The 21010-nt window shown below is 46.7% G+C and overlaps 1 protein-coding gene and 1 long non-coding RNA gene across 2 annotated transcripts in view; both read right to left on the bottom strand.

The window, feature by feature from the left end:
* Nucleotides 1–879: 879 nt before the first annotated feature.
* Nucleotides 880–9730, bottom strand: LOC148222465 (uncharacterized). The gene is made up of 3 exons (XR_015805931.1): nt 9630–9730; nt 3454–3596; nt 880–1123 (listed from the first exon to the last, which is right to left on the bottom strand). It is a non-coding gene; the product is annotated as an uncharacterized LOC148222465 (long non-coding RNA).
* A 2350-nt stretch (nt 9731–12080) lies between these two features.
* RYBP (RING1 and YY1 binding protein) overlaps nt 12081–21010 on the bottom strand; it is a 41855-nt gene continuing 32925 nt past the window's right edge. The window contains exons 3-5 of the mRNA XM_014873606.2: nt 20196–20372; nt 19983–20081; nt 12081–16103 (exon numbers count right to left, since the gene is read on the bottom strand). Coding sequence (XP_014729092.1) covers nt 15851–16103; nt 19983–20081; nt 20196–20372 — 529 coding nt within the window. The 3' untranslated portion in view covers nt 12081–15850. The remainder of the gene's footprint in view (nt 16104–19982; nt 20082–20195; nt 20373–21010) is intronic.

Raw genomic sequence — 21010 nt, 5'->3', positions numbered from 1 at the left:
TGCTCTGTCTGCAAGGAGCTGGCAGTCACAGGAGTTACTGATGGGTGCAGGGTGCAGTGATAAGCTTGTCTCCTCCTGCACGTGTGACTGGGGCATCTGTGTGCAGACTCTCAGGGCAAGAAGACTTTGGCTCAACTTTGAAACTTGTGGAGCTCAGGAACAGAGTGGGAAGGGGATGTTGGTGAGGCCATCGAGCAATGCCTGTAAGGAAAAGCAAATTGTGGGACAGCAGAGGCTTCAAAATCATATCCCACTTCAAAGTTAAAAAAAAAAAAAAAACTAGCTTCCCTGTTTGATGTAAGGTGAATTGCTTTTATGGCAGGGAAAATGGCATTTCCTCCCCCAGGGCAGTGTTATTTCAGCCAAATCTCTGCCTGACAGCAGATACTGGCCATGACCCGAGGTGATGCCCCAAACAGCCAGGGCTTGTCCCTGCCTGGCTGCAGCAGTGCTGCATCTCTTGGCAGCAGGGCAGGACGGCCACTGTCCCTGTCCCCATGCTGCTGGCAGGCACTGGGAGGTGTCACAGGTTAATTACACTTACTCATTAGGGCTGGTGCCAGAGGCCTTTGTGAGGAACAGCAGGGAAATGAAAGCAGCTGCAGGAGCGGTCAGGGCTGGAAGGGGACAAGGCAGGAGGGGACTGAGCAGGGGGAAAATTCGTCTGGGATTCAGGGAGAATTCAATCCTTCCACTTCTACCTTCTACTAATAAAATGATATTATCCAAAAAGGTGAACTTTGAGGCTTTGCTTTAATAAGGGCTGGTTACACAAATTCTGCCCTTAAATGCAGCTGGTACCAGACACAGAAACCAAGGGAATGAGGAGGCTGTAAAAGCAAAGAAGTGAGTAAAGAACATTAAAATGAGTTCCTCAACAATCTGTGATGCTCTGAAGCCTTGAGCACACGGTCACCTGCAGCTGTTCCAGTTTCAGTGGCTCTGCTGGCTTTTTGGGACTGTGGAGATGTTGATTCAGCAGGCTCTTCCCAAGATGGGATGGGGTGCTGTGGTGCTCAGCAAGCAGCCTCTGCTCCAAAATCGTGCACTGACAGCTGTGGCAAAGACAAACCAAGTCCTAATTCATCACATCCAGCATATCCAGCTTCCTCAGAGATCCCACCTGAGAGGGAAAAAAAATAAATATGTACACATATATTTTTCAGTGATGTCCCTCATTTCATGCGCTTCTTGGGTGGAGAAATGTTCACACTAATCTTAGGATGAGAGGATGCAAAACTCTGCCTTAACACCATCTGGAAAGCTAAAACTGTTCCTTTGCCAAGAGAGCACAAGACCAAGTTCTCGAGAACCCCACCAGCAGAGCAAGCGAGCCCAGGGGCCCTCGGGGGTCTGGGGAGCTGTGCAGATCCCAATTTCTGCCCCAAAGCTCAGGCTGCAAGGCTGAGGCTCCAACTGCTGAGGAAGCAGGAATGTGCTGCTCGCTGCCTCGCAGGATCTTGGCTCGTAATAGCAATTGGCGCAGAGTCATCCTTATCAGCTAGCACATTAATCTTAATTAACAGATCGACAGCAACAGTTCCTCCCTGAAGCTCCCCTGAGCATTCCCAGCCTTTGCTGTGCTGCTGCTCCAGCATCACTGTCGTTCCTGACATGGGGAAAAAAACCAAATTCTGCACACAGATGGAGGGGCTCCAGTGGCTCCAGCCCTCCTGGCAGCCCAGCTGAGCCCAGCTGAGAAAGCAGAGACATCTACCCACGGCTGGGACCAGGAGCAGGAGCATCCCCTCCACCCCAGACCACAGATCCTCATCTGGGTGTGATGCAGCATCCACAGCCCCTGAACTGTCCCGTGTCCTTTGTCCAGGGACAGACCTGAGAGAGGAAGGGTTTCCCCCTGTTTGCATGTTTCTTAAAAGGAGCGTTTTTTAAATGAGAAAAGAAAGCAAACCCAGATAGATTATGTATGAAAATGTGGTAAAATCAATCCAAAACAAACCCCAACAGTGGGGCCTCTCTCACCTTCTGCTCCCTGCTTCTGTCAGGGCTGGGAAATCAGAACTGACTGTCCCAGCATCGATTCCCACCCCAGTGCCTGGAGCTCATCTGCTCACCATGCACCAACAGCACCGAGGGCTGAGGCTCCAGCCAGCAGGGACCCCACTGCTGGCAAGGGACCCCAGACCCCAATGCTGTAACCCACTGGGGTCAGGGGCATGTGTGGATCCCCACACTGGGGTCATGGGGCAGCACAGCTCCAAGCAAGTTTGCCAAGGAGGAAAAGGCTGTAACTGGGGGCAAAGGAGTGCAGAGAAGCAATGAAGTGGCTGAGGCTCCAGTGAGGAAGTGACACATTACAACCCTTGGCTGCTCGAGTGTGAATTTAGGGCACAGTCATTTCTACCAGGTAATTAAAGGGCACAGGGACAGCATCCATCATACCTTGTCTGAGGATATCTAAGGTCAGATGCAGAGCCAAGACAGCTCAGGCCTCTCACAGCTTAGAAAAGAATGTCATTCTGTCATAAAAAACCTCACAAGGAAAACAACACCACCACACAAAAGCAATTCCCTTATCCAGGTCATCAAATGCCATAATCTTTGCCCAGACTGGACCCTGGGGTGGGGCAGGCACTCATGGCCACAGCAGCAACCTTAGAGCACCAAAATCACAAGTGTAACAAGCAGCAGGCTGAGCACTCTGAATAAACCCTGTTAATTCACTAATGAAGGTGTCCCAGGATGGCATGTGCCCCTCTGTGCCCCTTGCCCTCCTCCCTTTGGATATCTCCACACTCAACCCTTGGGTGCAGCAGTGGCTGGGATTAGGGATTCCTGCTTCCCCAGGGCACCTGGGAGCCTGAAGCTCAGCTTCTCCACTTGCACAGATGTTAGCAGAAGAGCAGCCTGGTTTGCAGAAGCTCCTCTCCAGGGGTGCTCAGTAATTGTGGAAGTTGGAGCACCACATCAGGCAGAGAGGTCAGCTCCAGGCACTGACTGCTGAGCACACTAATCTGAGTGTTTTTCCAACAGAAGAGAGGAAAAAACCTCATCTCAGCTGAAATACCAAGGCTTTAAAAATTAGTTGCTGTTCATGTGCAGTAGCTCTTGTTATTGAAAACACCATAAAAGTTTTACTGTGCTGACTTAGGGTGCACGTAAAGAACCTCGCTTGTCTTGACAGGCCATAAAGGAACTTTTATGACCTATTGGGTCAATGATTTGCAAAGAAGGATTTACACTGCTGTCCGGGGCTGGGATGAGCTGCTGGAGGAGGAACACACCAAAAATGGCACTCAGAGCTGAGGGGTGAACCTGCTGTGGGATAAACAGTGTGTCTATCCAGCACCACTACGTGTATCAGCATGCCTTGTTCTTACACAGACTGTGCTAGCTCAGAAGGGCACAGGATTATGTGCTGAGTGGATTTTACTGATTGACCTTTATTCTTTTGGGGTTACAAGTGGAGTTTTAGGAGGAAAAAAACCTTACCCATGCATCAGTTCAGCTCTCCCCCGGGGATAAATCTTCAGAAATCCAGGCTGAATCCCTTGTGCTGCAACCGCTTTATCTTTTATCACAAAGCGTCAGCTGCACTGGTCCAAGGTTTCACTTTCAACACTCTCCTGGAGGAACTCGAGGGAAAAGAGGCCCTGACTTAGTGAAATATCATCACCTTGGGCTGATGTTGCCAGGTCTGCTCAGGACAGAAGAAACCGTGCAAGGGAAAGCCCTGCTGTGCCAGCAGCCTCCCCTCAGTCCAGGGCTCCTTCACCTTTATAAAGCACCAGCATTGTGCACACACAAGGGCAGAGACTGCAGCTGCAGGCAAAGCTCCTGTGAAATCCAAATACACACCTCCAGCCTCAGGGGCTGGTGAGAGGGGCCCGGGACCATTTGCAAGTGACAAAAAGTGCCCTGAGAAAGGGACTAAGCCCTCAGTGCCATCTTCTTGGGACAGCACACCCACGTCACAGCCTCTGCTCTCCCTGGCTAGCACAGCTCGTGTCACCCCAGTCCCCTCCAGCCCAGGCTTGGCTGCCTTGGCACCTTCACTGCTGGGTGTTGGAACCATCCCCAGGGCTGGGCAGCGATGGGGAGAGTCACCCAGAGCACCCTGCATGCTCCTGCCCAGGCTGACCAGCACAGAGACAGCAGGATGGTGCCAGCATGAAGGGAGGAGGATGATGGCAACCAGGAGGGAGTAAGATGATGCTGGCCATGAAGGGAGCAGGATGGTGCCAGCCAGAGGAGAATAGGATGATGCCAGCCAGGGGGGAGCAGGATGGTGCCAGACATGGGGGGATCAGGATGGTGCCAGCCAGGAAGGAATAGGATGGTGCCCAGCAGACTCAGAACCTCAGGGATCTCTGCTCCTGAGCTCAGTGCCTGTGGGAGGGAATCAGCAGCCCAGAAAGATCAAACACTTCAAATGTTTCTCTCCTGAGTGCCAGTGAGAGCTGAAAGGAAAACCAGGGAAGTCTTAATGCTGGAGGGTGTAAAGCTCACAGCAGTTCTGCTCCATGGGGGGATGTCTGGAGGGTCTCTGAGCCCTCCAGCCTCAGCTCCCCCAGCTGTCCACGCTGCCGTGGGGATGCTCGTGCAGGTCAAACCCCTGAAGTGGGACCCTTCCAGCCCCTCCAAGCAGCAGCACGACTCTCCCTCCTGCAGCTCCCATCCCCAGCACCAGGGTCACAGCACATCACGGGCATTGAGGGGGCTGGACCCTGCAGACTTCCCTCCCCAGAGCCCTTCTCCTTCATCCCTCAGTATCCGAATGGATTGAACCAGATTTGCTGCACACGTGGCAACCAAATGAAATGGTTTCTTTGGCAACAATAATGAAAGCTTAGAAAAAAATCTGCTTTCTGTCTCCTGCGACTCCAGCAGCCCAGGTAACACAGAGCTGGAAGCAGAGAACTGCAAGCATCTGCCTTGAATTACTGCCTCTGATAGGAATCAGACATGCACTCCAGCATGTCTGCTGCACGTTTATTTATTTATTTGGGGCCTGATTGATTTAAAGACTCCCTATTGCCTGAGCAGCAGCATGGCACAATAATTCACTTGATCTCTGATTTATATTTCATGTTCAAGTGAAGCAGGACGCTTCTGTCCAGCACAAGAGCTGTGTGTGCCAACATTGTGCTCAGCAGCTTCAGAGAACCTGGGCATGGAGAGAAGCAAAAGCTGTGGCTGCAGAAAGGAGTAATCACAAGATAAAAGCCCTGTTACATATCCAAAACTGCCTGGCCAGGGTCACAAACTGAAATGGGGACCCACAAATCCGTGTCCCTATTTGCCCCCTTGCACAATGCTCAGTCCCAGGCTGTGTTTTCCAGCCAGGATCTATCCTGTCTTACCCTCTTCCCAAAGCACTCCCCTTACCCCATAGCTCCAACAGTGATCCAGGGCTTCAGTTCTGAGCTCTCCAGCCTTTCCATGATGCTGGAAGACTTTGAACCTTTTATAGCTCAGTGGGAGAGAGCAAAAGGTCCAAGGCATCCCCCAAAACTCTCCCACTTTGTCCCTGGTGGGCCCTGGATTTCCTCTTTGACCTCATGCCAGCAGGCCTGGCTGCTCTGTGGTGGGTGAGGTAACTGCACCTAATTAAGTCCCTCTGCTCTTCTGCCTCCCATATGGGAAAGGATCAAAGCTCTCCCCAGCACGCTGCAAAGGCGAGGGGGGCCCAGGAGGGGTGAGACAGGAGGGGTGTCCTGGGCTGGGAGGGGGATACAGTCAACCACAGGCACCCCCTTTTTCCCTTCAGCATCACCCTTCCCTGTGGCCCCTCCAAAAATCCCCAGGTACCTCTGGCTCCAAGCAGAGTCAGGAGCCAGTGAACCCCACGGGAGACAGGGGCAGCAGTGACCCCTTCACCCCATACCCCATCACCCTCAGGGTGCCAAGGGCTGCAAACACCTCCAGGTGCTTTGCTGCCACGTTGGTGGTACCAAAAATAGATGCAAGCTATTTCGAACAGTTCTCCCTCCTTTTTACAGCAATTGTTACACGGAGCAGAGTTAAGATCTGCTATTCTCTGCTCTGCTTCCCACTTGGAAATACCTTCTAGAAATTAAGGAGGATAAAAATAGTAGCATTCAATGGGAACAGGAGTGAGCTCTCCTCTTCAGAAGATGCTGCAATCACGCAGCGCCCGCGCCCGAGCCCGGAGCTGCCGTGAATAGCGCTGCCAGTTGATCTCCTTCAAAGCACTGCTGAACGAGGTCTTAGCCTCGTAATTTAAGGGGATGAAGTCCTTCCTGAGGCTGTGAAGATTTGGGCTTTCCAGATCTATTATTTTATATTAACTCCTCCTGGACAGCCTAATTAGACAAGGGAGAAAGGGCTGTTCCCTCCCCGCTTCGTTATCCAGGGCCCTTCCTCCTCCCGCAAGAGATTTTATTTGTGCTGCACAGAAGATTTATCAACTGCCTTTATAGCCCTCCCTGCACTAAATCACACTCCTAATGGATAGCCTGAGGTAAGAGCACCACTATTTTATTTTATTTTTTTAATCTGTGGAATAGCAAGGATATATGCACACTGAGCTGCAGGCTGAGCTCTGCCTCCCCGGACAGCAGTTTTAAGACTCTCGAGTGAAATTACTTGCACTGGCCAAAATCCCAAGAGAGAGCTTGTGAAAGCCTCAACAGGAGCATCTCAAGGTCCAAACACACATGACAAGGCAGGGATGACTGGAGCAGAGAGGCAGCTTTCCCTGCTCACCCTCTGCTTCTGTGTGTCACCAGATCTGTGACCAGATCCCAAGCCCCTGTCCCTGCAGGAATGGATTACCTCCAGCTTTGCCAGCAACATGGAAATAATCCAGATGCAGTGATACAGCTAAAAAAAAATCTCTATTTACCCTAGCCCAGACCTCAAGAGTATTGTACTAGATGAGAAAAGAGAAAAGCATCACTGGATTTCAGTGCTGTTTGAGATCCACTTTCAGGAATGCCAACCCCTTTCTGGCAAACCCAACATGAAGGAGAACCTGTTGAGCACCAGGGGAGTCATTAACCCACCACAAATAAACTGCTGATCCTCTGCTGGGAAAAACCTCCCACTGTCCAGCAGGACGAGGCACAATTTCCCAGCCATGTGTAAAATACAACACAACAGGAGTAACTCCCGTGACCCAGTGCAGGCTCCTCCCCAAGACAAGGAGGGATGGTGGTCTGGTTTCAGCCAGGAGACCAGGGGTCTGGGAGCTTCACATCCTGCTCCATCCAGCTCCTGCTTCTCAGACAGTGTATGGATGTGGGGAGGAAAGGGACCACTCCAATGAAATCCTTTAGATAAAACCTTTTTCTCCACTGGCTAAGCTTTCTGGCTGGCAGAAAGGGCAGAGTGAGCCCATGACACCCAGCTCAGGGGAATCACCAGGAGTGAGTACTGGCTCATCACTGCTCTTAATGGAGTCACCTCTCACTTGTTTTAACTCATTGCCTTTGACCTAATCTTTTGACTGATGAGGACTTTGGATATATAAATCTGTGGGATTTATAACTTGGCACAGAATGAGAATGATGATTGACATCTCTAATAGGACTTGCAGAGTATACATGGGTTTGTTAGGACCCAAAAGCAGAGCTGGTCCTATGTGGTAAGATAAACTAATACAGGGAACGAGTGCAAGGGCTGACAAAGCTCTTGGTGAGGGGTGTCCAGCAGGGCCATCCCCCCAATCCTGCTTCAGGATTGCTGGAAAAGCAGAATGCAGACTGCTCTCCTGCTGCTCCTGAAGCCTGGCTCCACCTGACAAGGCCAGGGGAAGGTGGCGGGGGGAGAATGGCAGACCCTGCAGAGGCCAGGGGGGAAGGTGGCAGGGGGATGGCAGATCCTACAGAGGCCAGGGGGATGGAAGGGGGGATAGCAGACCCTGCAGAGACCAGGAGGATGGCAAGAGGATTGCAGGGGGGGTGGCATGGGGGATGGCAGACCCTCCTGGGATGAGTGGAAACGTGCAGGCAGCCAGCACAGCCAGCAGCCAGGGCTGAGTCACAGACACCAGCCTGCACACAATTCCCAAAACCTGGCACCCCTGTCAGCCTCTCCTGCCCCCCGCCAGGCTTCTCCCACTCTGAGTGCCATCACAATTCGGGAGCTGTGCAGTCAGAGGAGGTTCCCATCACTCATTTCCCCCGTGCCTTTGTAGCACAGCGGCTCCCAGGTCGATCCCTGTCAGAGGCTGTCTCGCAGCCATCACATCCCGCGCTGCCACAACAATCCCGGCCCCAGGAATCACTGTCTTCCTTTCCCAGGGAACGCTTCCCTAACTCCAGTCCACATTTTCCTTCCTTAACTTCACACCAACAAAACTTGGGTTGAATGAGGAGAACAATAGGAGCAGCTAAATACATTTCCATCCCCCGTCTCCTGGTAGCAAGCACATCCCTGGGCATGCAGGGATGCTGCCAGGCTTCCACAGGCTCTGCTGTCAAATCTGTTAAAGCCTGGATGCAGCCCTAGCCCTCAGCCAAAGCCTCAACCTCTCACAAAGGCTGAGCAGAGAGATTTTGAGATTTCAGAGGATTCTCCTTGCTGGGAATGAAGAAAAGGGACATGTGCATGTGAGAAAGGTGGAAAGGCATGGGTTTTTTTGCTGCTGGGCAGGGGCACTCACAAGGCTTCCCCTGGCTGTAGAGCAGCTTCTCCCTCCAGGCTCTGTGGAACTTCTTCCAAAGCCATTGGGAGGCTCAAGACTGATGGATGTATCTTCAAACCTTTGAAAAAAATCTGGATGTATAAATAAATTAACCCACCCAGAGAGTAGCATCAGCCTTGAGCCCTAACCAGTTCCTTCTGCTGCTCAATGGTTTTGTCTTTCTTGGATCAGAAAGAAATTAATTTCATAGGAAGCTACTTTTCTCCTGCCTTTTTTCCATCTTATTTTTATAAACCCCATAGGGAAGTAAAGCATATGAACAGAGACAGCCTACTTGCTATGGAAGCCAATTTGCAGAGTAAGACAGTAATAACCACCCAAAAGGGGTGGGAGGGATTGTTGGCCCTATTTACTCTTGGCTTATGCTGGTGATTTCTCAAGAGAGTCAGAAAAAGAGTAAATCCCTATCAAAGACAACTTTTAACAAGTTGCTTTTAAGCTTCACTGCACCTTTAGCCTGCCCAGAAGAATATCTCTACAACCTATGTAAAAACATACCGTCTATATTTAAGATTATAGCTTGTATGTATTAGATAGGTATCAGTTCCTGGGTGAATGCAGAATTAAAATTTCAGTGGTTCTGCTTCTCTACTGTGAGCTTTAATCCCTCCTAAAATACACACACAAACATGGAAAACTCCTCCTGCCAACTCCACACCAAACCTCCTGGGCAACATGAATCAGATAGCACAGGAGGAACAAAAATCAGCTTTATCCATTCCCATTCTACTTACCTGGGCTGTTCCTACAGCATTCCAGCCTCCTCCTTTCTGTACCCAAATTCAGCCCCCGAATTTGTTTTTTTCAAACAATTGAGAGAAACTCAGAGCAGCTTAAACACTTCAGATCTCCCCCCTCAAACTCTGTCCAGCTCCAGTAGCTGTGGCCAATTAAAAAGCTTCCTAAAAACCTTTTGAAGTGCTGTTATCAAGTGTGTATTACACTGGGAATTTCACAGCATTTAAGGGAATCTCAGCTTTGGATGCCTCCGCCTCACCTGCTGGCAGGAGGAAGGGAGGATTGCCAAGGCAGGGATGAGGAGCAGCAGGGATTCTCACGCTGGGACTCTCTAGTTGCCACTGTGCCATTTTCAGTCCTTCTCAGAACGGTTTTGGAGAAGGGGGGAAGCGGAACAGCCTCTTCAGGACATCAGAAGACATTTGACAACTCTTAACGATGAAGGAAAAGAAGTTAGAAAAAATTGAGAATGTTAGAAAGCAATGAAATCCCAGTATCCTGGGAATAATAAACAGTCACGGTGGAGAGCAATGTCTCTCTCTTTTCTTTTTCCTTTTTTTTTGTATAGAGACAGAGGAGAACAAGGGAGTATTTGTTTCTTGATTCCTCATCTAGGAAGCACAACTGGCTCGTGCCTTCTGTGCTTCCTGCACAGCCGGGGCTGCCAGATCAGCTCCTGCTGTGTGAGGAGTGATCCATGTCTGAGGAGCAACAGGGGACTGACTGCAGGCAAAGTGCTGAGATGTGCAGCACTGGCTGCAGGAAGACAGCATTTTTACCTTTATCAATGCTAACTGCAGACCAGAGTTATGCACAGAGTGCTCTTCACTGTCACAGGATTCCGTGCTCTGCCATGGGGAAGTTTTGCAAGTGGGATAATTGCAGTGGCGTGAAGTCCTTTGATTAGGAAATTCTGAAACAGCTTTTGATGTTATTGGTGATCTCTGCATGCAGGTTTTTCCTCTGCTGAGAATAAACGATGAGAAAACACGGCTGAAATTTCCAGTGTCTTCCTATTAGATGGGTTCAGCTGGAATCAGCGTCAGCCCCAACTCTGTCTGGAAAAAGGCTCCAAACAAATATCAAGCAATCCATCATCGTAAGGGAAAACAGCAAACAAGCCTTGCTGTGTTTGCTGACAGCAGGAGCAAAGGCAAGCAAGACTTGGGCATGTAAATATTCAAGGAACAGCCAAGAGAAAGGCAGGCAGAAAGACCCAACATTTCCCTCTCCTTGTTACAAACACAAAAGTCAAGAGGGTATCCAGGTGTTACAAAATGCAGCCAGTCTCCCTCTTCCTTCCAGATCCTGCTGATTCTCCAGTTCAGTTTGTCCTGCTTTTCTTTTCATTTGATCTGTTTGTGAATCACAAGTGAAGTTTCACAGCTCTGCTCTGTTTAAAGCATTATAGACTCGGGTTTACCTTTAAACAGGCAAGTGGGGCCAGGCAAACCACCAGCCTGAACCTGAACACGTGCATCCTGGAGGGATCCACAAATCCTTGAGTGTGGCACTGCATCATCCTCATACAGTGACAGCCAGCAGCAGGGACAACTGCAGCTCCAGCACTTGGAGGTGGCTCCAAGGCAAGGAATTTCCAGACCAGTCAGCTGAAATCCCAGCAAAGGAGTGACTAGGCAGGCTCTGAGGGAGACAGCACTGCCATGGAAGTCTTTTGCTGGCTCCATTCAAGCCTTTACCCTCACATTCAAGCATCCAGGTGATGAAGATGCAGCCACCTCCTCCTCTCCCTGCAGCTCTTACGCTCTGTCCCCGTGGTGGCTCTGGCACCTTTGGCTGCTCACAGGCTGAGGACAGGGTCTGTACACTCCTCAAGGCAAGGACTGTTCCTCTGCTCAGTCCTCAGCATGCCAAGAAAGTGCTTTTCAGGTCTGTAGAACAACCACTACCTTTCCTGTTTCTTCTCATTCTTGGCACAAAGGCCCCTGAATCGCTTCCAGCTGAGGTTAAAAGCATTCAAGCGTCTGTTTGCACATGGGGTTTTCTAAAGTGACCTCTATTTGTAACACACACTTCCCCCAGCATACCTAAAAGTATCCAAATGCCTTTTCATTTAGGAACTGTCTTCCTATTCCCAGGAAAAAGATTTTGTCCCCTCAGCCTTTTATCCATTGCTTTGTTTTCAAATTTCAAATTCATATTTGAACCGTTACATCACACATCTCCCATCTTGGGTGGTGGAGGGGAAACACAAACTAGAAAGAGCACAGTAATTCACATCACCTTGTTTCCTAGGCAGAGGACCAAAACACTGCTTGCAAAATACCACTATTTTTATGCTACAAAAATGCAATTAGACTCTCGATTACATTTTATTAAATTTACTCCTGGGACTTTGTTAGAGCAAGACAGGCAAAGGAACTCCCAAGGGCTCTCACTAAATCCTCTGCGCTAAGCCTAGCCACTCCAGCAGCCACAGAAAGGGGATAAAATATTATTTCCATGGACCAGAAACCCAAATTCTGCAGCCACATCTGCCACAAAGTCTCCCCATGTCGTGAGTCCCAGGGAACAAACTGGATTTACTCACTTGACTGAGGTTTTCCAGGGGCACAATTTGTGTTTGCAGAAGTGGGAGCTTGAGCAGTGGCTCAGGAACGAGCTGGACACACTGAGGAGCTGCTCCAACAGGACTCACCACCTTTTCTGAATACTGGCATCTCCCAAAAAAGAGAGCTTTCAGATTTAATTAAATTTTACTATTTTATTTGTGAAAAAACTACAAGCAGAATTAATAAATAGACATTTCTATTTAAAGCAGGAAAATGATAAAGTGGCTTCTAATAACAGTCGTGCACATGCCAGTAACAGGAATATATTAACATCTTTTATTTGCTAGACAAAGAGCAGTGTCCAATATAAATTTCCCAAAAACATTTAAGACCTGTGAATTTCTGACCAGTTCACAAAACCACCATTGACACTTTAGCATGAAGATTAAAACAAACCTAACAGGACTGTCAGCTCTAAAGACTTTACAGAGCGGAAAAACTTTCAGAAGCGTTATACAAGCTGTCTTTCTGGGCAAATGAAAAATAGAGCTCGTATAATACATTAACATAAAAATCCACAAGATAAGATTATGTTTTGACATACTTAAACAAGCATTCTATATTTGTCTCCAACAAACAAAGCTAAGGAAATAATGTAACCATCTTTACACAGTAAATTAAGGTTACAAGTCATACACAAGAACAGAACTGCTTGCGCATTAAAAACTGTTCAGCTCCATTGTCATACTCTAAATGTTGGCTCTTAAAACCATTCGGTTACATACAAGCAAAGGTTATTATATAGTCAGCAATTAATAAATTTTCAATAATTTAAGTTTATGGTAGAGCTTAAAAAAGTAGACTGAGAATGATCTTGGTAAGGCAGGTGAAAACATCTCAGTGGAAATAAACTCACAGAAGCTGCTGCCAAAATTTTGGATCTGTCCAATTTGAAGCAAAGTTCCAATTGAAATAAATAGCCTGGTGGTGTAAAACGCTGTCACCTTTCCTTTGCAGAACTACATCAACTGAGCGAGTCAGGCAAGCTGTGTCGGTGTCTGTGTGTGTCTGTGTAAGAGTCGAAACTTCGCCATCGTAACACTGTGCTTCACTTACCTGCGTTCTGTGCCACTGAACACCGTGAATCTGGTCCTTCCCTACACTAGTGTTTGCTTGGTTTGGTTCTGGAACTCCTTCCCCACCAAGGGCGGGCTGGCCCACGGCCACGGCGCGGAGGGAACCCCACCTGCAGTGCCGCAGGAACGCCGGCTTCCGAAATTAAGTGTGAAAGCAAACGCTGTCCTTCAAACCAACAACACAAGAGCTATGGATGAGGCTGGGGGGGTTCAATGCTTAGCTAACACTTCCTAACTGATTGCAGAATTACAGGTCACTCGTTCCAAAGAAATTTTCCCATCTGTTTATAGCAAGCTACTTCATGGAGGAGGCACGCCAAAGGGACAGATGTTACCGACTTTACCATGAGTAGCTGGGTACGGCGTTAAAGCTTTTTAACTGATCTACAGGTCTAGTTTCACTTGAAAAAGAAGCAATTTCCTGGTACACACAACGCTATTTTTTTTTCTTTTTTTTTTTTTTTTTTTTGCACAAATTCCCAGATCCAACGAAGAAGGTGAGCACGTGGTTTGACTTGAAGCACCAGAATGAGCCCTGCTGAGGCCAGCGGGACCTGCCACTCGCTCACGCTCTTGGCTGGATCAATGCCGAGATGCACGCAAGCCTAATTGATAATGGATCATTTATAAAGCAGTGCAAAATATACAAGTTCAGGGGCATCTTCAAAAAATCTCTCTTAAAAAATTATTCCAATACATTTCAGTAAAATAAATAAATATGGCTGACCAGTTTACCCTCCCTGAGACCCTTAAAGGAATAGTAAAAACTGGAAAAGGAATGTCTTTGCAATATCCCACTAATGTTAAAATGTGGATTGAGATATTCATAGTATTTAAAACTATGTATAATAAATTGTCTTGATGCTCATAGGAAGCATCTGTTTTCCTTTGGTTCTTTAATACTTTTAAAAATGCTTACAAAAGACAGCCTATACTGTGAATATAAGCAGAATTAAGTTGGGGTGCCCATGTTAACATATTCAGAATAAAACCACTGCTGCCAAGGCACTGCCACTGCACATGCCTTCAAGCAGGGGCTCTACCAGATCCCTTACTCACACATTTCTGTCACCAGTGTGAAAGGAACCTACGTCTGCTACTCAAAACCACAGATTTTAAAAGAAATCTTAAATCAGTTGCCTCCACAAAGAGAAATTTCTCATGCCAAGCAAATAATTCACAATATAACAAGCAGGCACAAAGTTGTCAAAATGTGGCCCTCTTTCATGATGCCCAAAAGTTATGCATTTGATGTCAGATGAAGCCACAGCCTCTGCGCCTGAAATTACTGCAAAGCACCCTGGGGCCACTAAATAAAGATGAAAAGCCAAAAGAGGTTTGGGGTTTGTTTTGCTTTTTAAAAAAAAGTTTGTTTCACCTCTTCAGCCGAGTGTTTTAGCAGGATAATGCATGGAAGGTAAACTGTAAAGCAACACTAACAGGCCAGGAAAAGAAATTATAGTCTGGATAGCTTTAGAGTAAGAATGAAGGAGATGCTGGTCATGAGCATGAGCCACGCGTTGCTCACTTGCCAGCATGAAAACTTTTCCCTACTTTTGCTCCCACAGCAGGAGACTCGGAAGCGTCCAAATGCTGACAAGCCCATCACTGGACAAGATGCTGTTCAGAAACCACTCTTGGGATACAGATGGACTTGATGGGTAAGAGCCACCCCAACAGCATGGACAGCACAGATGGAACAGGGCTGACAAGCACTGACCCACGTGTGGCTGGAGTGAGCACCAGCTCAGGTCCTGAACTCAAGATAGCTCCCAGGCTGCCTGCTGCCTTCAACCCACAGCAACCACTCCATTTCTAGTTACCTCAGGCACTGAGGCTGCTGGCTGGAATTCACTAACAACACCAACACGTGTGGGACTGGCTGTGCATGACACAGCCACGCTCACATTACCAAACACACGGATGGATCCATGGTGTAACACCAGCAGCCTGGCTGGGAATGCTTCTGCTCCAGCTGGGCATGGACCTGCACATCACCAACCTGAGTGACCCTAGGGGAAACACCAGCTCCCTGGAGCAATCCCCTCTCATCTCAGATCCCAAGCTGTAACAATGAAAACCGTGCCCAGTACACTTTAGCCATTGCTTAGGGAAGAAACGGGGGAGGAACGATAGAGAGAACAGGTCCCATCCAGGTTCAAACCTTCAGGAACACTTTTCACCTAAGACCAGTTCCATTTCAGTTTCAGTACTTTCACAGAAGGGGACTGTCCCAGATCTTGAACTGTTCAATTATTTTGTTTTATCACTTCACAGTGTTTCAAGCACCAGCGTTTCCATGTATTGGTTTCAAATAACCCTTTATATATATTTATTTATATATATATTTATATATAATTTATATCAAAACTGATAGTACACAGTATAACTGGAAGAAGAACTGAACTTAAAAAGGATATGTTGAAAGAGGATGGAGTTTGTGAATGCAATAAATAAAGCCCCCTTCCCACCCCACCCCGCTCCCTACCCCAAAACAAAAAGTTGTCATGTTCATGGAAAATTGTGCACAGCAGATATTATAAAAAAGTAGATTCAGGAGCACATCCAATTATAAATGATTGTTAGGAAAATCATATAAAACAATGGAATACATAAAAGTGTCAAGAGTAATCGCTAGGGTGAGAAATTCCTTGGTGGCCAGATGCCCACGGCAAGCAGAAATTATCCTGGTTGCATCAGTAAGAGGTCGATGTCCAAGAAAGTGTGTTCAAGCACAAAAGAGGCTCTCCAGGATTTGAACAGCGTGGGCAGGTGGAGTGTTTGAATTTCATACCCTGATTCATAGTTTCCACAACTCCATGTGCAATTTTTCAGAAAGATTCGTCGTTGACTGCCGACATGTCCCCCTTGGGCGTGGAGGAACGGGACGAGCCCTTGTCTGTGCTCTCAGAGCCCGAGCTGCTCTGATTCTGTTGTTCTGATCCTGCACTGGAGGTCACTGTAGATGATGACGTGGATGAAGAGCGAGTCTTTTCTTTAAAGTCTGTGATAATTACTGTGACATTTCCCACTGTGACTGCCAGCTGCTGTGCGGTACTTCTGTCCACATTTTTCAGTCTGGGTCTAAAACGAATGAGAAGACATTTATTGAAAGGATAAAAATAAGGGAGAAAGGGAAAGTTTATTAGGAAAAGCATTTGAAAACAAACTTGGTGTGACTCGCGCTCCCTCGCCTGTGCAGATGGCAGTGGCTGGGAGGAGAACCCAGGCAGGCAGAGTGCTGCAGAGCACAGAGTGAAGGTGTGACCTGCTCCCTGTGCCTCTGAGGGCTGCAGAGCACACTCAGCCCCACAGAACAACCTGTCTCACAGAGCTCTGCACAGGGAGTCTCTTGCAGGCTTCTCCCTATCCAACCCTGCCAGGAAGGAGGACACCACGGCAGAGCCAAGCGGACAGGAGCCAGACAGAGCGAAGGATCTCCTCCCCAAGGGGCAGATGAAAGCGTTCTCTTATCTAAATTCACCATCTCATCATGTGCCCTGATGTTATGAGACAAGGCTGTGACTCTGCAATACAAAACCACATGAAAGCATTTGGCCACGGCTCTTTCATTCCCATGTTGGAACTCTGCAGCTGCAAACAACACAGGCACTGGGACAACTTGGCTTCTCTTTCAGCTGCTTTGAGCTTATACAAATCAGATGCCCAATCAGCCTATGGATAAAATAGCTCAAAATGTTCTCTCTGGAATCGAGGCTATTGTAAATAAAATCCAGAACGTACAATGGTATTTTTTGCAGCCAGCGCTTTTGGTTAGGGGAAAAAGAAAAGGGGGGAAAAAACACAAACTACCCAAAAGAACCCACTGGTACTTATTGCTCAGGATTATCTCGGTAATTTGCATGCTGTGCTATCATTCAATTAGTAATGTAGCTAATAAGGGTCAAAGCTCTAGGAAGCTGACATTCAAGCACATTTCATGGGCTGGTCCAAATCTCTGCTTCAACAAGCCTTGGACACTCCTCCAGCTACAGCAAATTCCAAGTCAGCTGCAGCGACTGCTGTAATTTACAGCTTTTGCTCCTAATTAAGGGTCAGGCTTAAGCAGCGGAATATTCCCAATAGGGAAATTAAAAAGGAGAGTCTTTATACATCAGTGAAAAGTAGCTTGCTGAGAGCTGCCTTATTGAGAGGATGGAGGGAAGGTTAGTTTACTTTGGGATCAAGCTCCAGCTTTTAAACCACTCTGCCTTTTCTCCTCCTCACTTGCAGCACACAAGGCTAGTGCAGTAAAACAGAAAAAGAGGGAATTAAGCTCATTTTCCACCCGCCATGAATACGCAATGGCTTGCAGTGGTGAGTTAACAAGGAGAAAGTCCTTAAGCAGCAGTTATGCAAGTGGTATTTCAGAATCAGACATAACAGAAAAATGCATTGAGGACAGATGTACAGCTTCCAAAATAGAACAACTGTATTTCTGCAAACTTCCTCACCAAAAATGAAGTTACCACACCAAAAATAGTATTTTCTTATCTAACCTAGGAGGCTGCTGCAATTTTTAACAAGTACCACAGGAAAAGGAATTTTTAATAGACAGAAAATACAAACAAAAAACCAAACTACTGCTGCACTGGGCTAACACTCTGTAAAACACCTACTTGCAGCAGCCCCTTCACTCCGGGACCGACCTTTCCAAGCCCGGAGCCGCACTCTGGGTTCTCAGGGCAGAGACATGCAGCCACACTGCACAGACACACAGGAGCTGCCAAGCTGCACACATAACCACGGGCAGATGAAATGATGCCACCTCGTTTGTGGCTTACAAGCAAGGCCAGCTGGCTCAGCAGGTTTTGAGGTTTCCACCGGTACCGTCCCGGCAGATCCCCCGCGCGACCGCCGGCGTTCCCGGAAGCGTCGAACGAGGACGTATTTTCCTCCTGAGCCCCGAGTTCCTCTAGGAAACCCAGCTCTTCCTGTAATTTGCCTCGGTCATTTGTTTCCTCTTGTACTCAGAAACAGCCAAAATGCTGGCCCAGATACCGGAACAGAGCCTGCTGCCTCCACCTTCCTACAGGGTTGGATGTGAACTCCAGCTACTGCTCGTTAAAAGGCAGCTCTGAGTTGTGATTAGTTAAAAAAAAATGGAATTGCCCATGCACCTTTAAATGTCATGACAAAGTAACATGGAAGGGCTGAGGAAAGCAGGGCTGAGGTACAGGATTTCCCCAGAGTCCCACTCATAAACATTCACATTATCACTGAGCCTCCCAGTCATTTCTCTGGGAGGTTTTCAGGGTTTCCCCTGCACAAAGAGCTGATTAAGCACAGATGGAAACCACCAATCTCTTCAGCACATGCATACAATTTTTGCTTCTTAGAGAAGAAAGGGATTGGCCCACTCATGCTATTTTGCAAAATTAAACACCCTGATGCTTCATGTTTATAGCAAAAAAGTTTTATGGCCAAATAAGTGAAGTGTTTCAAAACATTCAATCTGAAAGTACACAGGAAGGCATGGTATAAACCAAGATATTTTGTCAGAAACAGGCATGGTATCCAAGAAATTTAAACAGGATTTCTTAAAAATCCAGAGAGCCCTAAAAGACAATTTACAAAAAGCCCAGAACAACTGTTAAGCAATCTGGGCACGAAAAAAAACTTATCATTCTGTAAAAATAAGAAAAAGACTCTTGACAACACTCCTGAGAACAGTGAATTGCCAGAAAAGTTCCACTAAAGAAAACACTTAAAAAGACAGGTTAAGTAGTAAAGGAGATGAGGTACCCTTTAAAAATACCCAGCTAGACCTGGTACTATTAAGACTTAATTAGGCCTGGCAAAAGCTTGCCACAAAACACGGACTAAAAGACTTTGCAGTAGACAGAGTGACTCCTTTAATGAGTAAAAACAATTATTTGATGTAATCTCTCGAGTTAATATTATGTCATTAGTCAAGTGTATCAAGTCTCCTGCATCCTAAGTCTCAAAATAAGTACCATTTAAAGAAGAATAGGACAAGAAAAGAGTCATTGCAATAAAGCTGCCTCTCTTTAATCAAATCAGGAGTGGACACTTCACTCTTTGGGGGCTGAGGAGAGTTAACAGCAGTCCCTGCAAACAGCTCAGTCTTGTAGCACAGCACATTTCACACTGCCCTCACTACATTCCAGTGGGTTACTGTGCAAAGGATATTCCCTCATTTTAAAGATTTTCATGCTATTATTTAGAAACTTCCAAAACAAAGAGTTTTCTGCAGTCACACTTTGCCAACTTGTTGCCAACAGGGGTGCCAACCATATTTTCCCATGTGCTTTACAAGTGTTTGCAGCTAATACTGCCCCAGTTCATGTGGCTTCACTATAAAACACCTATTACAGCACATTTTAAAGAGAGATGCAATTTTAAAGAGAGATACAGCCCACACAGGCAAAGCCCAGTTCAGTTCTGCCACTTGTAGCTCTCAAGTTCAATAATACAAAAACTGTTCTGTGATGCTGAATTTTTGATTTAAAAAATGGAGGAACAGTATAGGCAAGACTAGGAATAAACCTCTCTCCATACACTCATTTCAAACTTAGACAAATATCAAACCAGCCATTTGTGCTTTTTGTTGATAGCAAGATCCCAGCAAATCTGTTCATGTATACTTAGTTCCTGTATACCTGGAAAATTATCTTGACAATTACAGTGACTGAATTACGGATAAGGAAGTAAAAAAGTAACCTTTGTTACTGCTATCGAGCCATGATAAGTATTTGATACGATTGCTGGTTAATGTTTTTCTCCCACTGTGTCTACAGTCAAAAGCATTACTACCCAACTGACAATACAATTATTTTAGGAGAGAAATGAAAATGGAATGGGCAACAGAACCAGCATTTCCAAAGCCTGAATCTATCCTTACTAGCGGAGTGCTCAACTGCTCGTACATAAAAAAAAAGAAATGTTTGCTTTTTAACACAGTTCTCAGATACCACAGGCTCAACTTTAGTCTAGAGTTACCTTGAAGTGTGATTTGAGTCGCTGGTCTTCGTTGTAGTATTCCCAGACTGTATGCTGTTTGCTTCACTAGGAGGATCTTTCACAATATCCGACTTTGGTCTGTGAGAATTGGAGGGAAGAGGGACATTACGAGGTTGGTTTAACTGCACAATTAACCAATGCACAGTGCTACTGAAATCACATCACATTTAATACTGAATCCTTCAAACTTACTTAGTCTTCTTGTTAGTGTTCTTCTTTGTAACACTTGGACTAATTTCCTTCTCTTTGTCAGGTTTTTCTTTGTCTTGTTTTTCCACTTTCTCCTTCTTCTCCTTCTTAGGTGGTGGTGGGGTTGCATATTGCTGGGCAACTTGTTGTGCCACCAGCTGAGAGTTTATTCTAGGTTTTCTATAATGACAACGAAAAAAGAAATCTATAGTCAGTCTTACACAGTAAAAATAATTACACTGAGAGCAATATGAAGATTTATTTCAGCAACCAGGGAAGAACACTTCACTTAAAAAACCAAATGGATGTCCTTATTTGATGTGAAGTACTACTGCTGTAACCAAACAAGACAGAAACGTTAAAAGAAAGGAATACTCTGAGCTGCTGTTTCATCAGGTTTTAGCATCTAACTATTAAGTATAACGCTCCCTTTCTTCGTCTATGTCATGAAATCACAGCCAATTTTGGGGGGGACCATAGTAAAAAAGCAGCTTTCAGGAAGCTGCCAGCCATACACTGTGGCTACACTTTAAGAAAAGGAACAGAATGTGACAAAAAAAAGTTTCCTGATAAACACCAGCTTCCTTCATATCCTTCAGTTTAATTTCTCAAGTAAGCTTCTGGTTCAGCAGCAGCAAACCTTGCACAAATAACAAAGAACAAGAGAAGGTAACTGAGATGACTTTGTGCCAAGGGCTGGGCTGGCAGGAGCACAGGAGACAAGTGGGCATTCACACTCACACTGGGACAGCCGTGCCAGCCTCCGACACACAGTCCTCACACCATTGTCCCCAGGGTGCTCAAACAAAAGACAGACC

This window comes from Sturnus vulgaris, chromosome 11 (assembly GCF_052056855.1).
Source record: "Sturnus vulgaris isolate bStuVul1 chromosome 11, bStuVul1.hap1, whole genome shotgun sequence".
In the NCBI taxonomy this organism is placed as follows: domain Eukaryota; kingdom Metazoa; phylum Chordata; class Aves; order Passeriformes; family Sturnidae; genus Sturnus; species Sturnus vulgaris.
This window is presented reverse-complemented; position numbering and strand designations above follow the sequence as displayed.